General features: G+C 37.4%; 1 protein-coding gene across 3 annotated transcripts in view; it reads right to left on the bottom strand.

Moving 5' to 3' along the window:
* Positions 1-23,214, bottom strand: part of SCML2 (Scm polycomb group protein like 2) — a 108,033-nt gene that overhangs the window by 47,994 nt on the left and 36,825 nt on the right. For all 3 annotated transcript variants that reach the window (XM_061135904.1, XM_061135902.1, XM_061135903.1), the window contains exon 7: positions 13,312-13,555. In XM_061135904.1, coding sequence (XP_060991887.1) covers positions 13,312-13,555 — 244 coding nt within the window. The remainder of the gene's footprint in view (positions 1-13,311; positions 13,556-23,214) is intronic.

The following is a 23,214-nucleotide window of genomic DNA, read 5'->3' as shown; positions in this document are numbered from 1 at the left end:
GTTCTCGGGCCTGGTGCACTGGGAAGACCCAGAGGAATCGGGTGGAGAGGGAGGTGGGAGGGGTGATTGGGATGGGGAATACGTGTAAATCCATGGCTGATTCATATCAATGTATGACAAAACCCACTGAAATGTTGTGAAGTAATTAGCCTCCAACTAATAAAAAAACAAAAGGTTTTATGTGCTATAGTCTTTAAAAAAAATGGAAAAGCAATTTAAAAAGGTTCAAAAAAAAATCCAAACTGTTTGAGAAATATTCAAAACAAATAAAAACAATGCAGATTTTTAAAAATTCATGAAATTCTACTAATTTAATATTATTTGTCCTTTTTGAAATGATTTAACTAAGCCCCCTTAGTTATTTAATATTCAAGTCAATAAGTTTAACAGTTCTGTACATTCTCTTAAAAGACCATAAATATCATTAAAAAGCAAATGACTGAGGAAAAGGTTTTGTTTTTATGACAAAGGGTTGATTATGTGCAACAAATGAATCACTCAAATCCACAAGGAAAGGAACAATAAGAAAAAAGTGGGAAAAGGTAATTAGCAGGAAAATGATAAAGGAATATTAATAATTAAAATAAATGGAAACAAAAAGATTCAACCTCACTAGTAATCTAAGAAATAAAAAATTTAAAAATAACATTTTTTAGGAATGCAAGGGATTTCTGTGTGTTAATTTTATATCCTTCAACTTTACTGTATTCATTGATTAGCTCTAGTAATTTTCTGGTAGAGTCTTTAGGGTTTTCTATGTAGAGGATCATGTCATCTGCAAACAGTGAGAGTTTCACTTCTTCTTTTCCTATCTGGATTCCTTTTACTTCTTTTGCTGCTCTGATTGCTGTGGCCAAAACTTCCAACACTATGTTGAATAGTAGTGGTGAGAGTGGGCACCCTTGTCTTGTTCCTGATTTCAGGGGAAATGCTTTCAATTTTTCACCATTGAGGGTAATGCTTGCTGTGGGTTTGTCATATATAGCTTTTATTATGTTGAGATATGTTCCTTCTATTCCTGCTTTTTGGAGAGTTTTAATCATAAATGAGTGTTGAATTTTGTCAAAGGCTTTCTCTGCATCTATTGAGATAATCATATGGTTTTTATCTTTCAATTTGTTAATGTGGTGTATAACATTGATTGATTTGCAGATATTAAAGAATCCTTGCATTACTGGGATAAAGCCCACTTGGTCATGGTGTATGATTTTTTTAATATGTTGTTGGATTCTGTTTGCTAGAATTTTGTTAAGGATTTTTGCATCTATGTTCATCAGTGATATTGGCCTGTAGTTTTCTTTTTTTGTGGCATCTTTGTCTGGTTTTGGAATTAGGGTGATGGTGGCCTCATAGAATGAGTTTGGAAACTTACCTTCATCTGCAATTTTCTGGAAGAGTTTGAGTAAGATAGGTGTTAGCTCTTCTCTAAATTTTTGGTAGAATTCAGCTGTGAAGCCGTCTGGTCCTGGGATTTTGTTTGCTGGAAGATTTTTGATTACAGTTTCGATTTCCTTGCTTGTGATGGGTCTGTTAAGATCTTCTATTTCTTCCTGGTTCAGTTTTGGAAAGTTATACCTTTCTAAGAATTTGTCCATTTCATCCAAGTTGTCCATTTTATTGGCATAGAGCTGCTGGTAGTAGTCTCTTATGATCCTTTGTATTTCAGTGTTGTCTGTTGTGATCTCTCCATTATCATTTCTAATTTTGTTAATTTGGTTCTTCTCTCTTTGTTTCTTAATGAGTCTTGCTAATGGTTTGTCAATTTTGTTTATTTTTTCAAAAAACCAGCTTTTAGCTTTGTTGATTTTTGCTATGGTCTCTTTAGTTTCTTTTGCATTTATTTCTGCCCTGATTTTTAAGATTTCTTTCCTTCTGCTAACCCTGGGGTTCTTCATTTCTTCCTTCTCTAATTGCTTTAGGTGTAGAGTTAGGTTATTTATTTGGTTTTTTTCTTGTTTCTTGATGTAAGCCTGTAATGCTATGAACCTTCCCCTTAGCACTGCTTTTACAGTGTCCCATAGGTTTTGGGTTGTTGTGTTTTCATTTTCATTCATTTCTATACATATTTTGATTTCTTTTTTGATTTCTTCTATGATTTGTTGGTTATTCAGAAGCGTGTTATTTAGCCTCCATATGTTTGAAGTTTTAACAATTTTTTTCCTGTAATTGAGATCTAATCTTACTGCACTGTGGTCAGAAAAGATGACTGGAATGATTTCAATTTTTTTGAATTTTCCAAGACCAGATTTATGGCCCAGGATGTGATCTATTCTGGAGAAGGTTCTGTGTGCACTTGAGAAAAAGGTGAAGTTGATTGTTTTGGGGTGAAATGTCTTATAGATAGATAATGCCCAAAGTTGACCAGAGAAGGAAAAAAACATTTTCACCCACCACTGAGGGGAGTGGATGTGAGTATACCTATCTGAATGACAATTTGTCAGCCTTAGAAACATACCCTCTGACTCAGCAAACTATGTAGATAATTAGAGAAGTGTGCAAAGATATAGTCTTCGTATCATCTAATTTAATAACATAAATGTGTAAAAAGCCTAAATTCAAACAAAACAGAAGTTTCGATAAATAAATTATGGTACAGCCACATGATGGAGCACAAAACAAGTAAAATTGAAACTGGATGAATGTACTTCACGTGGGAATACAGTCACAAGATATCATGAAAAAAGTAGACAAAAGAGTGGAGTATGCAGTATAATCTCTTTTCAAACTGAAACCATGAATTAATTTAGACACAAATGTAACATACCAATACATTCTGGTTTAAACTACAACAACAAAAAAGCCACAGATAAAAGTCCCCATTACCACCCTATACCCCTTTCCAAAAATAATCACTATTACAAATTTGTATAGCCTTTCAGATCTGTTCTATGTATTTATTTATATATATCTATAGTTAAATATAGAAATACATACTTATTTTAACTTAATGGTATTATATTGTATGTACTAGGGAGGTTGTTCTTTTCAATTAATACATCTTATTAATACATTAATACATCTTTCTTAGTAAACAGGAACAGTCTCATTCTTCTAAATTCTTCTGTATGATTTTTAAGAATAAATATGCTATAACAACATTTTTCTACTGCTTTGCTGTGTCTGTATTCTTAAGCTGTATGTGTAAAACAAAAATTTTTAAAAAGCATTTGAAGCCAAATACAGATAAAACTGTTCACCATGGTTATCTCAGTATGCTTTTCTCATTGTTCTGCTTGAAGCATTTATTACTTTTTCTATTAGAGAAAAATTATATTAAAAATAATAAAAAATAATTTAAAAACATTTGGCTTTCAAGGATATATCACATTAGGATTTCCATGATGGTCCAATGGTTAAGAATCCATCTGTCAATGCAGGGGACACCAGTTCAATCCCTGGTCCGGGAAGATTTCACAGGCCACGGGGCAACTAAGCCCATGTGCCACAGCTACTGAGTCTATACTCTAGAGCCTGCAAGCCGCAGCTACTGAGCTCAGGCTCTGCAACTACTGAAGCCCACAAGCCACCACTACTGAAGCCTGCATGCCATGGAGCCCAAGTTTCACAAGAAAAGCCACCACAGTGAAAAGCCCACACACCACAACAAGAGAATAGGCCTGCTCACTGCAACTAGAGAAAACCTGCACAGCAACAAAGACCCAGCACAGCCAAAAATAAATAAATAAAAAGAATACCACATTATGTCTAAGAAATGATATTTCTATATTATAGCTGTCATTTAGTGAATTATATATTGGCTAAAGTAAATGTTTTCTCTACTCAAAAACAGAGTATTTCAGCTTGTGTAAGTACAGTACTAACACTATTAATCTATCTGTAATTAATAAGCAATGCTTGAAAAAAATAAAATGAATCATATATGCAATGTCTCTGAACATCAACTAACAACATTTAACCATACTCTTCCCAGAATCCTACAGTTCTTGTGGGAACATCTGTGAATCTTTACATATCAGAATGTGGCACCAGGGGGCCTATCTTTGTTTCTATTCTACTGCTTCCAAATACTATTTTGGCACAGGTTGGATTGTGTATGAAAGTCACTGGTCATGTCCGACTCTTTGTAACTCCATGGACTGTAGCCAACAGGCAACTCCATTCATGGGATTTTCCAGACAAGAATACTGGAGTGGGTTGCCATTTCAATTTGCAGGGGATCTTCCCAACCCAGGGATCAAACTCAGGTCACCCCCATTGCAGGCAGACTCTTTACCATCTGAGCCACCAAAGAAGCCAGGTTGGATTACTTGTATTCAAAAAGTAGTTATAAATGAAACCACAAAGCTACAGTAATCAAAACAGCAATGGTATTGGCACAAAACCAGACATACAGATCAATGAAACAGAACAGAGAGCCTACGGTCAATTAATCTCTGACAAAGAAGGCAAGAACATACAATGCAGAAAAAGATAGTCTTTTCAACAAGTTGTGTTGGGGACCCTGGACAGCTTACATGTAAACCAATGAAATTAGAACACTTCTTCACACCATATACAAAAATGAACTAAAAATGGTTAAAAGACCTAAAAAACACATGACACCATAAAACTCACAGCAGAGAATATAGGCAAAACATTCTCTGATATTAATTGCAGCCATACTTTCTTAGATAAGTCTCCCAAAGCAAAAGAAATAAAGAGAAAAAAATAAACAAATAAGACCTAATCAAATTTAAAAGCTTCTGCACAGCAAATGTAACCATCAACAAAACTAAAAGAAAACCTATAGAATGAGAGAAAATATTTGCAAATGATGCCACCAACAAGGGGTTAAGATCCAAAACACACAAAGAATTCATACAGCTGAACATCAAAAACACCAAACAAACCAATCATGAGAAAACTCATACAGACATTTCTCCAAAGACACACAGTTGGCCAACAGGCACGTGAAAAGATACTGAAAATCACTAATTATCAGAAAAATGAAAATAAAAGCCACAATGAGGTATCATCTCACACTGGTCAGAATGGCTATCATCAAAAAGTCTACAAATAATAATCAAGCATCTTCTCCAACCACAATATTATGAGACTAGGTATCAATTACAAGAAAAAAAAACTGTAAGAAACACAAACATATGGAGATTAAATATGTTCATAAATAACCAACAGATTACTGAAGAAATCAAAAGGAAAATCAAAAGATTTCTAGAAACAAATGACAATGAAAACACGACAACTCAAAACCTGTGGGATGCAAGAAAAGCAGTTCTAAGAGGGAAGTTTTTGCAATACAATCCTACCTCAAGAAACAAGAAAAACACTGAACAGACAACCTAACGTTACACCTAAAACAACTGAAAAAAGGAGAACAAAAAAACTCCAAAATTAGTAGAAGGAAAGAAATCATAAAGATCGGGGCAGAAATAAATGAAAAAGAAATGGAAGAAACAATACTAAAGATAATAAAACTAAAAGTTGGTTCTTTAAGAAGATAAACAAAATTGACAAACCTCTAGCCAGACTTATCAAGAAAAAAAGAAGAATCAAATCAACAAAATTAGAAATGAAAAAGGAGAGGTTACAACAGACTGCAGAAATACAAAGGATTATAAGAGACTATTATGAACTATATGGCAATAAAATGGATAATGTGGAAGAAATGGACAGATTCTTAGAAAAGTTCAATCTTTCAAAAATTGCAGAGGAAGGAACACATCCAAACTCATTCTACAAGGCCACCATCACTCTGACACCAAAACCAGACAAAGACAGCACAAAAAAAGAAAACTACAGGCTAATATCACTGATGAAAAGATGCAAAAAAACCTCAACACAATTTTAGCTGACAGAATTCAGCAATGCATCAAAAAGCTCATACACCATGATCAAGTTGAGTTTATTCCAGGGATGCAAGGATTCTTTAATATATGCAAATCAATCAGTGTGATACGCCATATTCAGTTCAGTTCAGTCGCTCAGTCATGTCCGACTCTTTGCGACCCCATGAATCGCAGCACGCCAGGCTTCCCTGTCCATCACCAACTCCCAGAGGTTACTCAAACTCATGTCCATTGAGTCAGTGATGCCATCTAACCATCTCATCCTCTTGTCGTCCCCTTCTCCTCCTGCCCCCAGTCCCTCCCAGCATCAGGGTCTCTTCCAATGAGTCAACTCTTCACATCAGGTGGCCAAAGTATTGGAGTTTCAGCTTCAACATCAGTCCTTCCAATGAACACCCAGGACTGATCTCCTTTAGAATAGACTGGTTGGATCTCCTTGCAGTCCAAGGGACTCTCAAGAGTCTTCTCCACAGTTCAAAAGCATCAACTCTTTGGTGCTCAGCTTTCTTCACAGTCCAACATCCATACATGACCACTGGAAAAACCATAGCCTTGACTAGACGGACCTTTGTTGGCAAAGTAATCTTTCTGCTTTTTAATAGGCTGTCTAGGTTGGTCATAACTTTCCTTCTAAGGAGTAAGTGTCTTTTAATTTCAAGGCTGCAATCACCATCTGCAGTGATTTTGGAGCCCAGAAAAATAAAAGTCAGCCACTGTTTCCCCATCTATTTGCTATGAAGTGATGGGACCAGATGCCATGATCTTAGTTTTCTGAATGTTGAGATTTAAGCCAACTTTTTCACTCTCCTCTTTCACTTTCATCAAGAGGCTTTTTAGTTGCTCTTCACTTTCTGCCATAAGGGTGGTCTCATCTGCATATCTGAGGTTATTGATGTTTCTCCCAGCAATCTTGGTTCCAGCTTGTGCTTCTTCTAGCCCAGCGTGTCTCATGATGTACTCTGCATATAAGTTAAATAAGCAGGGGGTGACAATATACAGCCTTGACGTACTCCTTTTCCTATTTGGAAACCAGTCTGTTGTTCCACGTCCAGTTCTAACTGTTGCTTGCTGACCTGCATATAGGTTTCTCAAGAGGCAGGTCAAGTGGTCTGGTATTCCCATCTCTTTCAGAATTTTCCACAGTTTATTGTGATCCTCACAGTCAAAGGCTTTGGCATAATCATATTAACAAATATAAAAATCACATGATAATCTCAATAGATGCAGGAAAAGCCTTTGACAAAATTCAGTACCAATTTATAATTAAAACTCTTCAAAAAATGGGCATAGAAGGAACCTACCTCAACATAGTAAAGGCCATATATGATAAGCCTACAGCAAACATTATTTTCAATGGTGAAAAACTGAAAGCATTCCCCCTAAGATCAGGAACAAGACAAGGATGTCCACTTTCACCACTATTACTCAACATAGTTCTGGAAGTCCTAGCCACAGCAATCTGAGAAGAAAAAGAAATAAAAGGAATCCAGATCAGAAAAGAAGAAGTAAAGCTCTCACTGTTTTCAGATGACATGATACTGTACATAGAAAACCCTAAAGATAGTATCAGAAAATTGCTAGAGCTAATCAGTGAATTTAAGCAAAGCTGCAGGATACAGAATCAATACACAGAAATCACTTGTATTTCTATATACAGTAACAATGAAAAATCAGAAAGAGAAATTAAGGGATCAATCCCATTCACCATTGCAACAGAAAGAATTAAATATCTAGGAATAAACTTACCTAAGGAGACAAAAGAACTGTACACTGAAAATTATAAAACACTAATGAAAGAAAGATGACTGAACAGAAGGAGGGATATTCTACGTTCTTGGGTAGGAAGAATCAATATTGTGAAAATAACCATACTACCAAATGCAATCTACAGATTCAATGCGATCCCTATCAAATTACCAATGGCATTTTCACAGAACTAGAACAAAAAGTTTCACAATTCATACAGAAACCCAAAAGACCCCGAAGAGCCAAAGCAGTCTAGAGAAAGAAGAATGGAGCTGGAGGAATTAACCTTCCTGACTTCAGATTATACTACAAAGCTACAGTCATCAAGACAGCATGGTATTGGCACAAAAACAGAAATATAGACCAATGGCTAAAGATAGAAAGCCCAGAAATAAACCCACGCACCTATGGCTACCTTATTTTTGACAAAGGAGGCAAGAATATACAATGGGGCAAACATAGCCTCTTTAATTAATGGTGCTGGGAAAACTGGACAGCTATATGTAAAAGGATGAAATTAGAACACTTCCTAACACCATACACAAAGATAAACTGAAAATGGATTAAAGATCTAAATGGAAGATCAGAAACTACAAAACTCTTAGAGGAAAACATAGGCAGAACACTCAATGACATAAATCAAAGCAAGATCCTCTATGACCCACCTCCTACAGGAATGGAAATAAAAAAAAGAAGCAAACAAGTGGACCTGATTAAACTTAAAAGCTTTTGCACAGCAAAGGAAACTATAAGCAAGGTGAAAAGACAACTCTCAGAATGGGAGAAAATAATAGCAAATGAAACAACTGATGAAGGATTCATTTCTAAAATATACAAACAACTCATACAACTCAATACCAGAAAAGCAAACAGCCCAGTCAAAAACTGGGAAAAAGACCTAAACATATTTCTCCAAAGAAGACATATAGATGGCTAACAAACACATGAAAAGATGCTCAACATGGCTCATTATTAGAGAAATGCAAATCAAAACTACTATATCACCTCACACCAGTCAGAATGGCCATCATCAAAAAGTCTACAAAAAATAAATGCTGGAGAGTGTGTGGAGAAAAGGGAACCCTCTTCCACTGCTGTTGGGAATGTAAATTGATACAGCCACTATGGAAGATGGTATGGAGATTCCTTAAGAAACTAGGAATAAAACTACCATATGACCCAGCAATCCCACTCCTAGGCATATACCCTGAGGAAACCAAAATTTAAAAAGACATGTGTATCCCATTGTTCACTGAAGCACTATTTACAATAGCTAGAACATGGAAGCAATCTGGATGTCAACTGACAAGATGAATGGATAAAGAAATTGTGGAACAAATACACAATGGAGTATTACTCAGTCATAAAAAGGAATGCATTTGAGTCCATTCTAATGAAATGGATGAACCTAGAACCTATTATACAGAGTGCAGTAAGTCAGAAAGAGAAAGATAAATACCGTATTCTAATGCATATATATGGAACCTACAAAAATGGTACTGAAGAATTTATTTACAGAGCAGCAATGGAGAAACAGACATAGAAAACAGACTTATGGACATGGGGAGAGGGGAGGAGAGGGTGAGATGTATGGAAAGAGTAACATGGAAACTTACATTACCATATGTAAAATAGATAGCTATTTTAAAAACCAGGGAATTTGCTGTATGGCTCAGGAAACTCAAACAGGGGCTCTGTATCAACCTAGAGGGGTGGGATGGGGAGGGAGATGGGAGGGAGGTTTAAAAGGGAGGGGATATATGTATACCTATAGCTGATTCATGTTGAGGTTTGACAGAAAACAACAAAATTCTGTAAAGCAATTATCCTTCAATAAAAAAAATTTTTTAAGTAAATTTAAAACTGTAGAAAAAACAAAATTCTACCAGGAAAACACACACACACACACAAAATCTACAAATAATAAATGCTGGAGAGGGTGTGGAGAAAGGGGAATCCTCTTACACTATTGGTGGGAATGCAGATTGGTGCAGTCACCATGGAAAACAGTAAGGAGGTTCCTTTAAAAACTAAAAATAGAGCTACCATATGATCCAGAAATCTCACTCTTGGGTATACATCCAGAAAAGATGAAAACACTAATTTGAAAAAATACATGGAACCCAGTGTTCACAGAAGCATTATTTATAATAGCCAAGACATGGAAACAATCCAAATGGCCATCAACAGACAACTGGTTTAAGAAGATGTAGTATGTGTATGTGTATATATATATATGAAGTGAAGTGAAAAGTCACTCAGTTATGTCCAACTCCTTGCGACCCCATGGACTATACAGTCCATGAAATTCTCCAGGCCAGAATACTGGAGTGGGTAGCCTTTCCCTTCTCCAGCAGATCTTCCCAACCCAGGAATCGAACCTGGGTCTCCTGCATCACAGGTGGATTCATTACCAACTGAGCTATCAGGGAAGCATATATATATATACACACACACACACACACAGATACACACACACACACAGTTTATAGGATTACAAAAATACCTAATTAAAACATACAACAGTAATAACATGAATTTGAAGGGCATAAATGGGTAGAATATTCTAAGTTTCCTTTATTGGCTTAATGCAGAATAAAGATATTAATTTCAGACTTCCTTTAAGAAAATATGTTAAAATTCCTAGAGTATTATAAAAACAGAAAATAGAGTGTATAACTTCCAAACAAGAGGGGAACAAATGGAATAAGAAAAAATAATCCAAGGATAAGAAAAGAAACTAGAACATGGAAAAGGCAAGACAAATAAAAAGCACAAAATAAGATGGCATATTGAAAACGCAATATATTTGTGATTACAATAAATATAAATAGATTAAAAGCTCCAGTTTAAAAAAACAGACTAGCTGACTGGCAAAAAAAAAATTAAAATCAACTATCTGTAAGAAACGCATTTCTTTAGGACAGATAAAAGTTGAACATTATAAAGAGAGAGAATTACGCCACATTTGATAGTGTTGAATACTTATTTACTTAAAATATTTTTCTCTTCTGTTGTTGGGGGAATCAATCTAACGAATCTCTTACATTTATATATATTGTTTCTCAGTGTCCTAAATTGAATTCTACCATCTACCCATACTCTTGTGCTTCTCAAAGTTTGGGCTTCAATAAAAAAAAAGTTTGGGCTTCAAACCACGTGCAATGGAAACACCTGTGCCCCACTCTGGACCTACTAATTCAGAACACCTAGTCATGAGTATCAGGGTATCAGCCTTTTAACAAGGTCTCCCAGTTGATTTAAGTGTAAGAATTACTGATTTAAATATTGACCCACAAGGTTCTGTCGGTCCTCGTCTACCTTCTGTTACACATGCACCAAAAATAACACCCAAAACTTCCACCAGTTATTGTTTGTTGTTTTTTTTAATTTTTTTTCATTTATTTTTATTAGTTGGAGGCTAATTACTTTACAATATTGTAGTGGTTTTTGCCATACATTGACATGAATCAGCCATGGATTTACATGTGTTCCCCATCCTGATCCCCCCTCCCACCTCCCTCCCCATCCCATCCCTCTGGGTCTTCCCAGTGCACCAGCCCTGAGCACTTGTCTCATGCATCAAACCCCACCAGTTACTGTTATCAACAGGATGTGTAAGCTGCCTTACCTCCACAACCCCCACCCCTGCCAATAACTATAATCCCACCTGACACAAAGGGTATTTATTTGAATGAACCTGATGATTCTCAAAGCCGCTTTGTCAACCAAGACCTAATTTGTAGGCATCAGATCTGCATGTGCATCAATCCAATGGACATGTCCACCAGGATATCCTAAATTACCCTGAATCAATCAGTTAGGATTAAATTCAGCTAACAGTAACAGAAAAGCGTAAAATAGTGGTTTACATAACACAGAAGTTTATTTCTCTCAAATAGTCTGGAATAGGTTAGTATAAAAATTCTGCTCCACAAAGTTCTCAGAGAGTCTGGCTCCTTTCTGCTTTCCACTTCAAAATGCCTAGAATATGGTCCCCATTTTATAGTTCAAGATAGAGCTCCATCCAAAACAACCACATTTCTAACAGCGGAACAGAAGCAAGAAGGGAGAAGGGTACATTTACCTCTCTGTAACACACTACCTGTGCTTTTATCCCACTGACAAGGATTTAAGTGTCAAGACCATAACTAACTGCTAAAAAGGCTAGAAATCTAGTCTTTATGTTAGTCAGCCAAACTGTTACTAAGGGGAGAAAAAGGGGGGAGACCAGATACCGAACGACAATAGCATTCTTGACTACACCTTCCGAAGTTACCATGTCCCAACTTGAACTCATCAGTTTGCAGAACACACTGCAATTTCACACCTTTGTGATGTCTTTATCTCCTACCTTTATCTCCATTCTGCGTGGCAAACTCCTTCTCCTCTCTTAATACTCACATCATGCATCTTCTTGTGAAGCGTTCCCTTACCCAACCACCATTACCGCCAGCCTAAACAAGCCAGATGTCTTTCAGCCACCTTCACCTCTAGCATGTATCTCTATTTTTACACTGTTAATTTTGTATTGTATCTTTTTAAAAAGTCTATCCCTCCATTCATCCCTCTCCCAGTAGAAGGTAAACTTCTTGAGGACAGAGACTATGCCTTATTTTAGTATCATATGTACATAAATCTGTATCATATTAAATTTTACAAAAGTCAACCATTAACATCTGTTACCTAAAATTATGACAGCAGGGAACTGGTAAAAAGAGGTACCTAATAAAAAGAACATCATGGTATGTAGTACTGCAGAATAATGGGATGTCTTAAAGTTCCAAATTACATAAGATTCTACTAGCAGTTACAAGAATATTATGGCTATATGCTCATACTTAAGTACTGCTTTCCTCCACACACGTTACCTATTCATTTCCTACACTCATCTTTCTTTTCTTTCTGGTATAAATTGACATAGTGGAGTAAATTTTAAGTAGATTTATATTTGATTCCACTAATATGTTCACATTTAACTTGGATCAAATGACTGGGTTCTGTGCTTAGACTCCAGTTAAATCTCAGCAGTTATTTCATCACAGAAGACCAGGTTAGGTATGTCTATGTCCTTGGAAGAGTCAACCAAGGAGCTTCAATATTTTGATGCCTTTTTTCTGAAAGAAAATATCTACGCTAGATAACACAGTATTCAACTTAGGAAGCACAGCATTACAACTGATAAACACTTGACTGAAATAACATAGTAAATAATATACTAATTTGTGATAGCTTTCATAGTCAAAAAGTTTTAACATGCATAAGTAAAATCTTTATAAAAGTAAAATCTTAACACTATCAAAGCACCAATTTAACTTGAAAAATCAACCAAAATCATGTAAAACATGTATAACAATTGCTATGCCCAACCTTTAAAAAAAATCTTCAAGATATTAACAATGGAATGCCATGTGTAATTTTAAATAGGATATCAACTATAAATGTAGCTAAGCACCCCAAAATGCTTACAGCAGCAAAGCTTCAATGGTGTAAATGTGCCTGCAGCTTTGCCCATATTGGCCAGTGTGGTCTATCAATTCAGACCATGATGTTGTGCTGACCCTCAAGAATTCTAATTATAACCTTATACCTTGAGTTCTCTAACCTGAACAGTGCCCTCACTGTTCTGCCTGCTGTTCCTCAGTTAGGTATGAAGTTCTACCCTCAATGTCAACAGCATCCTACCCTCAATGTCAACAGCAGTTAGATCTAACTTCAATAAAATAAAAGAACATGTATTAGTTAGTTATTATCTTACCATTACTTCCTAGTGGTTGTAATATATCTCCTGTCAGGTTACACCACCCAACTGGGAAAATATCTCGACAATCATACTTGCACCAATAATCGAAAGCTCCGCTCCAGCCATCAAATGTGATATAAACTTCATCTCCTTTAACATTTCCAATAGTTGCAGGGCAGATCAGATAAGGGTTCTTTCTGTCTACAGCTTCAAGTTTCATTCCCACTTTAAAATTATTTAGAGGTGGCTTTGGTGGTTCCTACCAAAATATTAGAAAAAAAAGTTTTCATTGTTAAGATGTATTAAGAAGCATTTGCTCAACTATATTCTTACAATCTTCAGCAACCAAAAATTAAGCTTCATGTTTATCAATTAAATACGGGAAGAGACAGTTCTCACAGATCCCTTTGAAACTCTGCTCTACAATATTTCACTTACTCTGGAGCATAGTCAAGAACCTAGAAGAAAACAAAACCAGCCTGATGGCCATTCATTCATTCAAGAAATATGTATTACATACTATGTACCAGGAATTTACCACTCATAGGCAAACAAAAATATCAAGATCCCTGTTCTTGTAGACATTACATTCTAATAGTGGTGGTAACAGTGGTTGGGAGGCCAGACAGGATGAAGGGGAGGAAGCAATAACAAGAAATTTTAAAAGAGGGAGTCAAACAAATCTAAAAATATGTAAATTATAGAGTAATTTGAAAGATAAGTCCAAAGAGAAGGAAGAGCAGCAGATAATATCTAAAAAGAAACTCAAAATATAAAATGTAGATACAAGAACATGAAAGTCACAGTCTGGGGTCATTTATGATATGCAATCCAGAAACAAATATTTAAAAGCATTCCTTAACTACAAAAAGCTAAAGCATACAAATGCTAACAGGATTCTTAGACCAAGGGCTACATTAAAAGCAACATCTTCTTTTTTTCCAGTCTGCTTTTTATCCCAGTATATGGCACCATCAGCAATCCAGTTACCCAAGTCAGAAACCTGGAAATGGCCCTAGACCTGTGGTTCTCAGCGTGACTAAACATTAGAATCTCCTGGGGCCACAGTGCCAGAGATATTGATTAAACTGGTCTGATATAGGGCTTAGGGCACATTTTAACTGCCCAGATGATTCTACTGTGTATCCAAGGCTGAGAACTACTACCCTAGACGCATCCTTTCCCCCAACACTTGAATTCAGAGACTACAACCTGCCAATTGTACCCCCTAGATCTCTAGAATAACAACATTAAAAGTTAACTTTCTCTTCATTAACACTTCCAGAAATCAGAAAATAAATAGTATTAGGGAACACATTATAAAAAGGTTAACTTTCAATTTCCTCTATTTCTTTGAATTGTTCACTTAAGAAGGCTTTCTTTTTTTTTTTTTTTTTTTTTTTATTTTTTATTTTTTTTTTTTTTTAATTTTTATTATTATTTTTTTTTCCAGTGGGTTTTGTCATACATTGCTATGAATCAGCCATGGATTTACATGTATTCCCAATCCCGATCCCCCCTCCCACCTCCCTCTCCACCCGATTCCTCTGGGTCTTCCCAGTGCACCAGGCCGGAGCACTTGTCTCGTGCATCCCACCTGGGCTGGTGATCTGTTTCACCATAGTTAGTATACATGCTGTTCTTTTGAAATATCCCACCCTCACATTCTCCCAGAGAGTTCACAAGTCTGTTCTGTATTTCTGTGTCTCTTTTTCTGTTCTGCATATAGGGTTATCGTTATCACCTTTCTAAATTCCATATACATGTGTCAGTATGCTATAATGTTCTTTATCTTTCTGGCTTACTTCACTCTGTATAATGGGCTCCAGCTTCATCCATCTCATTAGGACTGGTTCAAATGAATTCTTTTTAACGGCTGAGTAATATTCCATGGTGTATATGTACCACAGCTTCCTTATCCATTCATCTGCTGATGGGCATCTAGGTTGCTTCCATGTCCTGGCTATTATAAACAGTGCTGCGATGAACACTGGGGTGCACGTGTCTCTTTCAGATCTGGTTTCCTCAGTGTGTATGCCCAGAAGTGGGATTGCTGGGTCATATGGCAGTTCTATGTCCAGTTTTTTAAGAAATCTCCACACTGTTTTCCATAGCGGCTGTACTAGTTTGCATTCCCACCAACAGTGTAAGAGGGTTCCCTTTTCTCCACACCCTCTCCAGCATTTATTGCTTGTAGACTTTTGGATAGCAGCCATCCTGACTGGCGTGTAATGGTACCTCATTGTGGTTTTGATTTGCATTTCTCTAATAATGAGTGATGTTGAGCATCTTTTCATGTGTTTGTTAGCCATCTGTATGTCTTCTTTGGAGAAATGTCTGTTTAGTTCTTTGGCCCATTTTTTGATTGGGTCATTTATTTTTCTGGAATTGAGCTGCAGGAGTTGCTTGTATATTTTTGAGATTAATCCTTTGTCTGTTTCTTCATTTGCTATTATTTTCTCCCAATCTGAGGGCTGTCTTTTCACCTTACTTATAGTTTCCTTTGTAGTGCAAAAGCTTTTAAGTTTCATTAGGTCCCATTTGTTGGCAAGGATATACAATGGAAAAAAGACAACCTCTTTAACAAGTGGTGCTGGGAAAACTGGTCAACCACTTGTAAAAGAATGAAACTAGAACACTTTCTAACACCATACACAAAAATAAACTCAAAATGGATTAAAGATCTAAATGTAAGACCAGAAACTATAAAACTCCTAGAGGAGAACATAGGCAAAACACTCTCCGACATAAATCAAAGCAAGATCCTCTATGACCCACCTCCCAGAATATTGGAAATAAGAAGGCTTTCTTATCTCTCCCTGCTCTTCTCTGGAACTCTGCATTCAGTTGGGTGAATCTTCCCCTTTCTCCTTTGCCTTTCCCTTCTCTTTTTTTCTCAGCTATTTGTAAGGCCTCCTCAGACAACCACTTTGCCTTCTTGCATTTCTTTTCCTTTGGGATGGCAAAGCAGAGACATCACTTTGCTGACAAAGATCCATATAGTCAAAGCTACAGCTTTTTCAATAGTCATGTACAGTTGTAAAAGTTGGACCATAAAGAAGGCTGAGTGCCGAAGAATTGATGCTTTCGAACTGTGGTGTTGGAGAAGACTCTTGGGAGTCTCTTGGACAGCAAGAAGATCAAATCAGTCAATCCTAAAGGAAATCAACCCTGAATATTCACTGGAAGGACTGATGCTGAAGCTCCAATACTTTGGCCACCTGATGCGAAGAGCCGATTCACTGGAAAAGACCCTCATGATGGGAAAGATGGAGGGCAGGAGGAGACAGGAGCAACAGAGGATGAGATGGTTGGATGGCATCACCAACTCAATGGACATGAGTTTGAGCAAACTCCGGGAGATAGTGAAGGACAGGGAAGCCTGATGTGCTACAGTTTGTAGGGGCACAAAGAGTCAGACACAACTTAGTGACTGAACAAAAACAACAACCTTCAATTGTTGAGTATATGCACAGTTTAAATATTCTCTATATATTCATTTAATTCTCACAACAGTCCTATGAAGCCAGTGCAGTTATTATACCCATCTTACAGATGATAAAACTGATGTACAATGGCCTAAGACTACACCATAAGTATCAGAGCTAGATTTTAAGTCTAACTAGCCAACTTTCTGGAACACTCTACACCCCAACATCTGCCAAACCAATTCCAACTCTTCCACACCTCAAAACCCAGTTCCCCTGGTCTCTTTAAAGCTTCCCTGAACAATGCCTGCTATTCCGAGGCCCACCAGAGGCACTCTTGCCTTCAACTGTGAAACTATTAAAATGTGTTCACTCCTCTGAGATCTTTTTCACAATGTTATTTCCAGCACAGTACCCAATGGCAAGCATTTTTTTTTAATGAATGAACCAAAGAATCACCTGGAGAACAGTAAACAAGCTCTGAACTACCTCTTTCAACAAGATATAATTTTTAAAACCTATCTGGTATATGGGTTCCTTTTAAAAATGTCCCCTTTAAACCCATCTCATCATCCCATGCTTTCTCTGTTCCCTCAGTCATGTCTGACTCTTTGCAACCCTATGGACTATAGCCCACCAGGCTCTTCCATCCATGGAATTCTCCAGGCAAGAATACTGGAGTGGGTAGCCATTCCCTTCTCCAGGGGATCTTCCCGACCCAAGGATCAAACCCAGGTCTCGTGCATTGCAGGCAGATTCTTTACCATCTGAGCCACCAGGGAAACCCCTATTTCTTCTAAATTTCATGAATACCCTATAAATTTTCTTACACAAGTATTAATAGAGCTCTAGAAGAAAACAAATTTTAATTTGTTTCATAACAAATTAACTCTTTTTTCATAACACAGTAAATGAAAGGGCTTTATCACAAAACAACCAACCTCCTTCCAGATTTAGATAATTTGCAAAATGGTTCCCTCTACTGTCAACAAAAGGTAATGATACAAAAGTTGCTTTAAGAATATAGTTTGTCATTATCCATTCTTGAATGACTTCCTAAACACAAAGATACAATTTGCGAAAGCAAAAGTTTAAATAAAAAGGGATCATTCTCTTTTCTTTTACTGTAAGAAAATGATTCTGTTCTAAAAGGTGGCTAGCAAAGAATGGCCTTTTAACCTCCCTTCTTGCCTACCTACAATATGGTTCTTCTAACAGGCTATTTTCTCCGATATCCCACTGATTGAAGCCAGTCTTAGCATTATCTACATTACCCTTCTGCCTGAAATATTTTTACCCTTGTAGTCTCAAGGTTCATTCTCTCCCTTTCTTCACATCTTCACTCAAATGGCACCTTCTCAGCAAGACCTTCCTTGCCAAAATATCTAAAACATCACCCCTTTGTTGTCCTTAGCATATACAACTATCAAGCATAATATAATGCATTTATTATGATTTAGTATAAATTTACTCAGCTATAAGGTAAGCTCCATAAAGGAAGGAGTCTTTTATAGCTACGATTACAGCTATATTCCTGGAGTCTACCTCTGATCACAAACTCCTATCCTTAAATTTCTACTTCCTTACTTTTAATCAATTACTTCGATTTCATCAAGAATTCTAGTCCTTTAACCTTCATTTATTCATTTACAAATATTTACTGAGTGCCTACTAAGTGCCAGACACTACTGAAGGTTCTTGATGTATATTGGGTTGGCCAAAAAGTTCATTCACACCAACGAACTTTTTGGCCAACCCAATATTAGCTGGCAAAATAAACAAAAAACCCCACCTGTGCACTGCTCACATGCTAGTAAAGAGAAAGATAAAGAACATAATAAGTAAAATATATTCTATTTTATAAATGATAAATGCTTTGCAGAAAGAGAGAGCAGAGCAGAGCAAGGGAGATCCAGAGAGCAATGTAGGGGAGGGGTTGTGAGATTATAAATAGGGCAATCAGGGCTTCCCTGGTTGCTCAGTGGCAAAGAATCCACCTGCCAATGCAAGAGACACCGGTTTGATCCCTGATCCAGGATAATCCCGCATGCTGTGGAACAACTGAGCCCATGCACCACAACTATTGAGCCTGCACTCTATAGCCCAGGTGCCACAACTACAGAAGCCAGTGTGCCCCAGAGCCTGTGCTCTGCAACAAGAGAAACCACCACAATGAGAAGCCTGAACACTGCAACTAGACAGTAGCCCCTGCTCACCAAAACTAGAGTAAAGTCCGTGCAGCAGCAAACATGCAGCATGCACAGCCATAAATAAATAAATAAAATTCTTTAAAAATAAATAAACAGGGGAATCAGGACAAGCCTCATCTGGAAGGTGACATGTGAACAGACGCCCAAAGGAGATTATTAGCCAGTTATCTAGAGGAAGAGTGCTTTAGGCAGAGAAAACAGCTAGGAACCAAGGCCCTAAAACAGAAGACGTGTCTGAAATGTTCGATGAACAAGAAGAGTGTGGCTAAAATGTAGTATGCAAGTAGGAGGACAGTAGGAAACATGGTCAGAGAGATGAGGGGTCATATCATGTAGAACTGTGGAGGCCACTGTAAGAACTCTGGCTTTTACCCTGAGTGAATCAGGGAGCCCCTGGATGACTTTGAGGAGAGGAGTGATATAATCTCGCTTATGTTTTTAAAGGAATACTCTGGTTGCTATGTTGACAACAGACTGTAAAGAGATCAATAAAGAGGTGACTCAGTAATCCAAGTGCGAGATAAAGGCAGCTTATACCAGTCTGACAGCAACTGAGATGGCAAGAAGTAGTTGGATTTCAAATATATTTTAAAGATAAAGGAAATGGAGTTTCCATATGGACTGGATGCAGTGTGTGACAGAAATAAACACCAAGGTTTTTGGCTTAAGCAAATGGAAAGACAGTTGCTATTCCTTGATATGGGAAAGGCTGTAGGTTGAGCAGTTTGATGTCTATTAGACACATCCCCAAGGAGGGATACTGAGTAGGTGGGCTGGATATAGAAGTCTGAGTTGGGAGCAAAAGGTCTGGACCAGAAATATAAATCTGAAAGGCATCTGCATATAAACTATACTTAAAGTCAGGAATTAGATTAATCACCAAGGAATTAATAAAGATCAGTTTCTCAAACACAACACTATTGTCATTTGGGATCAGAACATTCTGTTGTGGGGCTGTTCTGTGCACTGTAGGATGTTTAGTAGTATCCCTGGTCTCTACTCACTAGATATAAGTAGCACCCACACACACACACAGTTGTGATAACCAAAAACATCCCCTGTTGAGAACTACTGTATAAAGAAAAGGACCAAACACTCAACTTCTATCACACCCTTTCACATCCAGGTTCAGTTCAGTTCAGTTCAGTCGCTCAGTTGTGTCCGACTCTTTGCGACCCCATGAAGCACAGTACACCAGGCCTCCCTGTCCATCACCAACTCCTGGAGTCCACCCAAACCCATGTCCATCGAGTCGATGATGCCATCCAACCATCTCACCCTCTGTTGTCTCTTTCTCCTCCTGCCCTCAATCTTTCCCAGCATCAGGGTCTTTTCCAATGAGTCAACTCTTCACATCAGGGGGCCAAAGTACTGGAGTTTCAGCTTCTGCATCAGTCCTTCCAATGAACACCCAGGACTGATTTCCTTTAGGATGGACTGGTTGGATCTCCTTGCAGTTCAAGGGACTCTCAAGAGTCTTCTTCAACACCACAGTTCAAAAGCATCAATTCGTCTGTGCTCAGCTTTCTTTATAGTCCTACTCTCACATCCATACATGACTACTGGAAAAACCATAGCCTTGACCAGATGGACCTTTGTTGGCAAAGTAATATCTCTGCCTTTTAATAGGCTGTCTAGGTTGGTCATAACTTTCCTTCCAAGGAGTAGGCTGCAATCACCATCTGCAGTGATTTTGGAGCCCAGGAAAGTAAAAGTCAGCCATTGTTTCCACTGTTTCCCCATCTATTTGTCATGAAGTGATGGGACCAGATGCCATGATCTTAGTTTTCTGAATGTTGAGCTTTAAGCCAACTTTTTCACTCTCCTTTTTCATGTTCATCAAGATGCTCTTTAGTTCTTCACTTTTGCCATAAGGGTGGTGTCATCTGCATATCTGAGGTTATTGATATTTCTCCCAGCAATCTTGATTCCAGCTGGTGCTTTGTCCAGCCCAGCGTGTCTCATGATGTACTCTGCATATAAGTTAAATAAGCAGGGTGACAATATACAGCCTTGACGTACTCCTTTTCCTATTTGGAACCAGTCTGTTGTTCCATGTCCAGTTCTAACTGTTGCTTCCTGACCTGCATACGGGTTTCTCAAGAGGCAGGTCAGGTGGTTACACAGCATCACATCACCACTTTCTTCTCAGCACCCCAAACCAACTTATCCCCTTGTCCTGGTTATATTATCTCCAAACCTTAGTTCAGTATCACCCTCCACTTTACCTTTTTAAACTTAGCTGCTGAGCACTGCTGGAGAAAATTCCCACATGCGTATTACATGCAGTGCTACACATGTTTAGACTTCGTCCTCAGGTGAACCCTCCAAAATACTGTCATATGTCCCTAGGTCAATCCCTCTCCCATCCCATATGGCAGCTATTCCAAACCTTTATCATTTGCCTTAAGACCAATGTTTCGTCATTAAATGTTTATTATTTTATTTGTTAATTGACTTTCTCCCCAACCACAGAGTAAGCTCTCTGCCTTGGTGGTGGTAGAATATAGTAGACTTTCAGTCTATGTATGAATCCTCCCCTCTAGCCTTTGTCGGTTTCCCATTTCAGAGTAAACTGAGGCCATTAGGAATGAACTCTAACAATATTCTGCCTTCATGACTACAAACTTAACTCTGAGGACACTTTTCAGTTGGTCTTCAGTTCTTGCTAATGTAACTGATGAACTTCCTCTATAAAATAGTCAAGAATCAGCTTTCCTTTTAACTGACCTCTACTAAGTTCCTGATATTGGTACTTATATACTATAAAGGTGAGTGGGTATTTCTCAAGGTTCTAAACTTGACACTCTTCTCTCCTTCTCTGTTTTGCCTTTGAACTGGCTCATTCACACTCAAGGCTTCTATCACTACCATTTAAGCTAAAAAATCCCAAATCCATGTACCCAAGCCAAATCTTATTTCTAAATTCTAAATACTTTATGTCAATGTCTGGTGGTAGTGATTCCTCCTCAAACTTGCCAGAGGCACTTCTCAACAAGTGAAAAACTAAATCCATCTTCTCCCTCTCTTAAGTATTCACCTCCCTGTACTTCTCATTCTTTCTTCATTCATTGAACAAATAAGTATGTACCAGGACCTAGGATAGGCAAAGAGAATACAAAGTCATATTAACTTCTCAAAAGGAACTATAGTCTAGGAAGCAAGAGAGAGTGAAAATAATAATATAATCCAATATCTACAAAGACTGACATATGCACAAAGTGCTACAGAAGTATAAGAATAGGTGAAATTAGGGGAGGTATCTTGGAGGATTTAATGCCTGAGACAAATGTTACAAGAAAAATAGGAGCAAACCATAGATAATCAGTCTTTTAAAAAGGGGAACATGGTATGGACAGGATATTACAAGCAATTTAGAACTTAAGATCCAGAGCAAGAAGTGACAACTGTAAACCACATCACAGGGTACCTTAAAGGCCATATTAACAAACATATTTCATCCTGAAATGCAAATGGGAACTTCAAAGGAATTTTAAGCATGGAATAATGCAGTATGGCTTTTGTATCAGATATTTCTAGCGTTGTGTGTAAGAGTGTTAGAGGCAGTTATAAGGCTAGTTGAATAGTCCAGACAAGAGAAAAGCCTGCAGGAGTGGTAATAAGTAGAAGGAAGAGATACAAAAAAGAAATAATTAGCAAGCTAAGTAGACGGGCCTTCCTAATTAATTGGCTATCCAGAGCGCAGGGTCAAGAAGGAGTAAGGATTTAACGTGGCTCCTGGTCAAGTTTCAAGCTTGGCTGAAAAGGGCACCCCACAAGTAAGTAAGAGTAAGAAAAGAAATTCAATAGAAAAACAGGCAAAGGCTATAATCAGCCAATTCACAGAAAAATAAAAGGCCATTAAACACATTTTGAAAGTTCCATTTCACTGGTAATTACTTCCATACAAATTACAATGGGATACCATTACCATTCCCACCTCCAAAAAAGATTCACCAAATTTTAAAAGATGGATAATATTCAATGCTAGTAAAGGTATGGGAATGTGAATATATCTAAACACTAACACTGGAAAATAGTTTGGAACACCCTTTTTAGGTGCAATTTAACAATATATTTCAACACCACTTGAAAGACATTGGAATTCTACTTCTATTAATAAAAGTGTAGCCATTCATACTTATATAAAAAGTTCTATACAAGAACGTCCACTGTAGATGATTTAAACAAGAATATGGAGACAACCTAAACATTAATCCTTAAGGAGAAGTTAAATCAGTTATGGTAATCCATACCACAGAAAAGAGCAATACAACCTA

This window comes from Dama dama, chromosome X (assembly GCF_033118175.1).
Source record: "Dama dama isolate Ldn47 chromosome X, ASM3311817v1, whole genome shotgun sequence".
NCBI lineage: Eukaryota > Metazoa > Chordata > Mammalia > Artiodactyla > Cervidae > Dama > Dama dama.
This window is presented reverse-complemented; position numbering and strand designations above follow the sequence as displayed.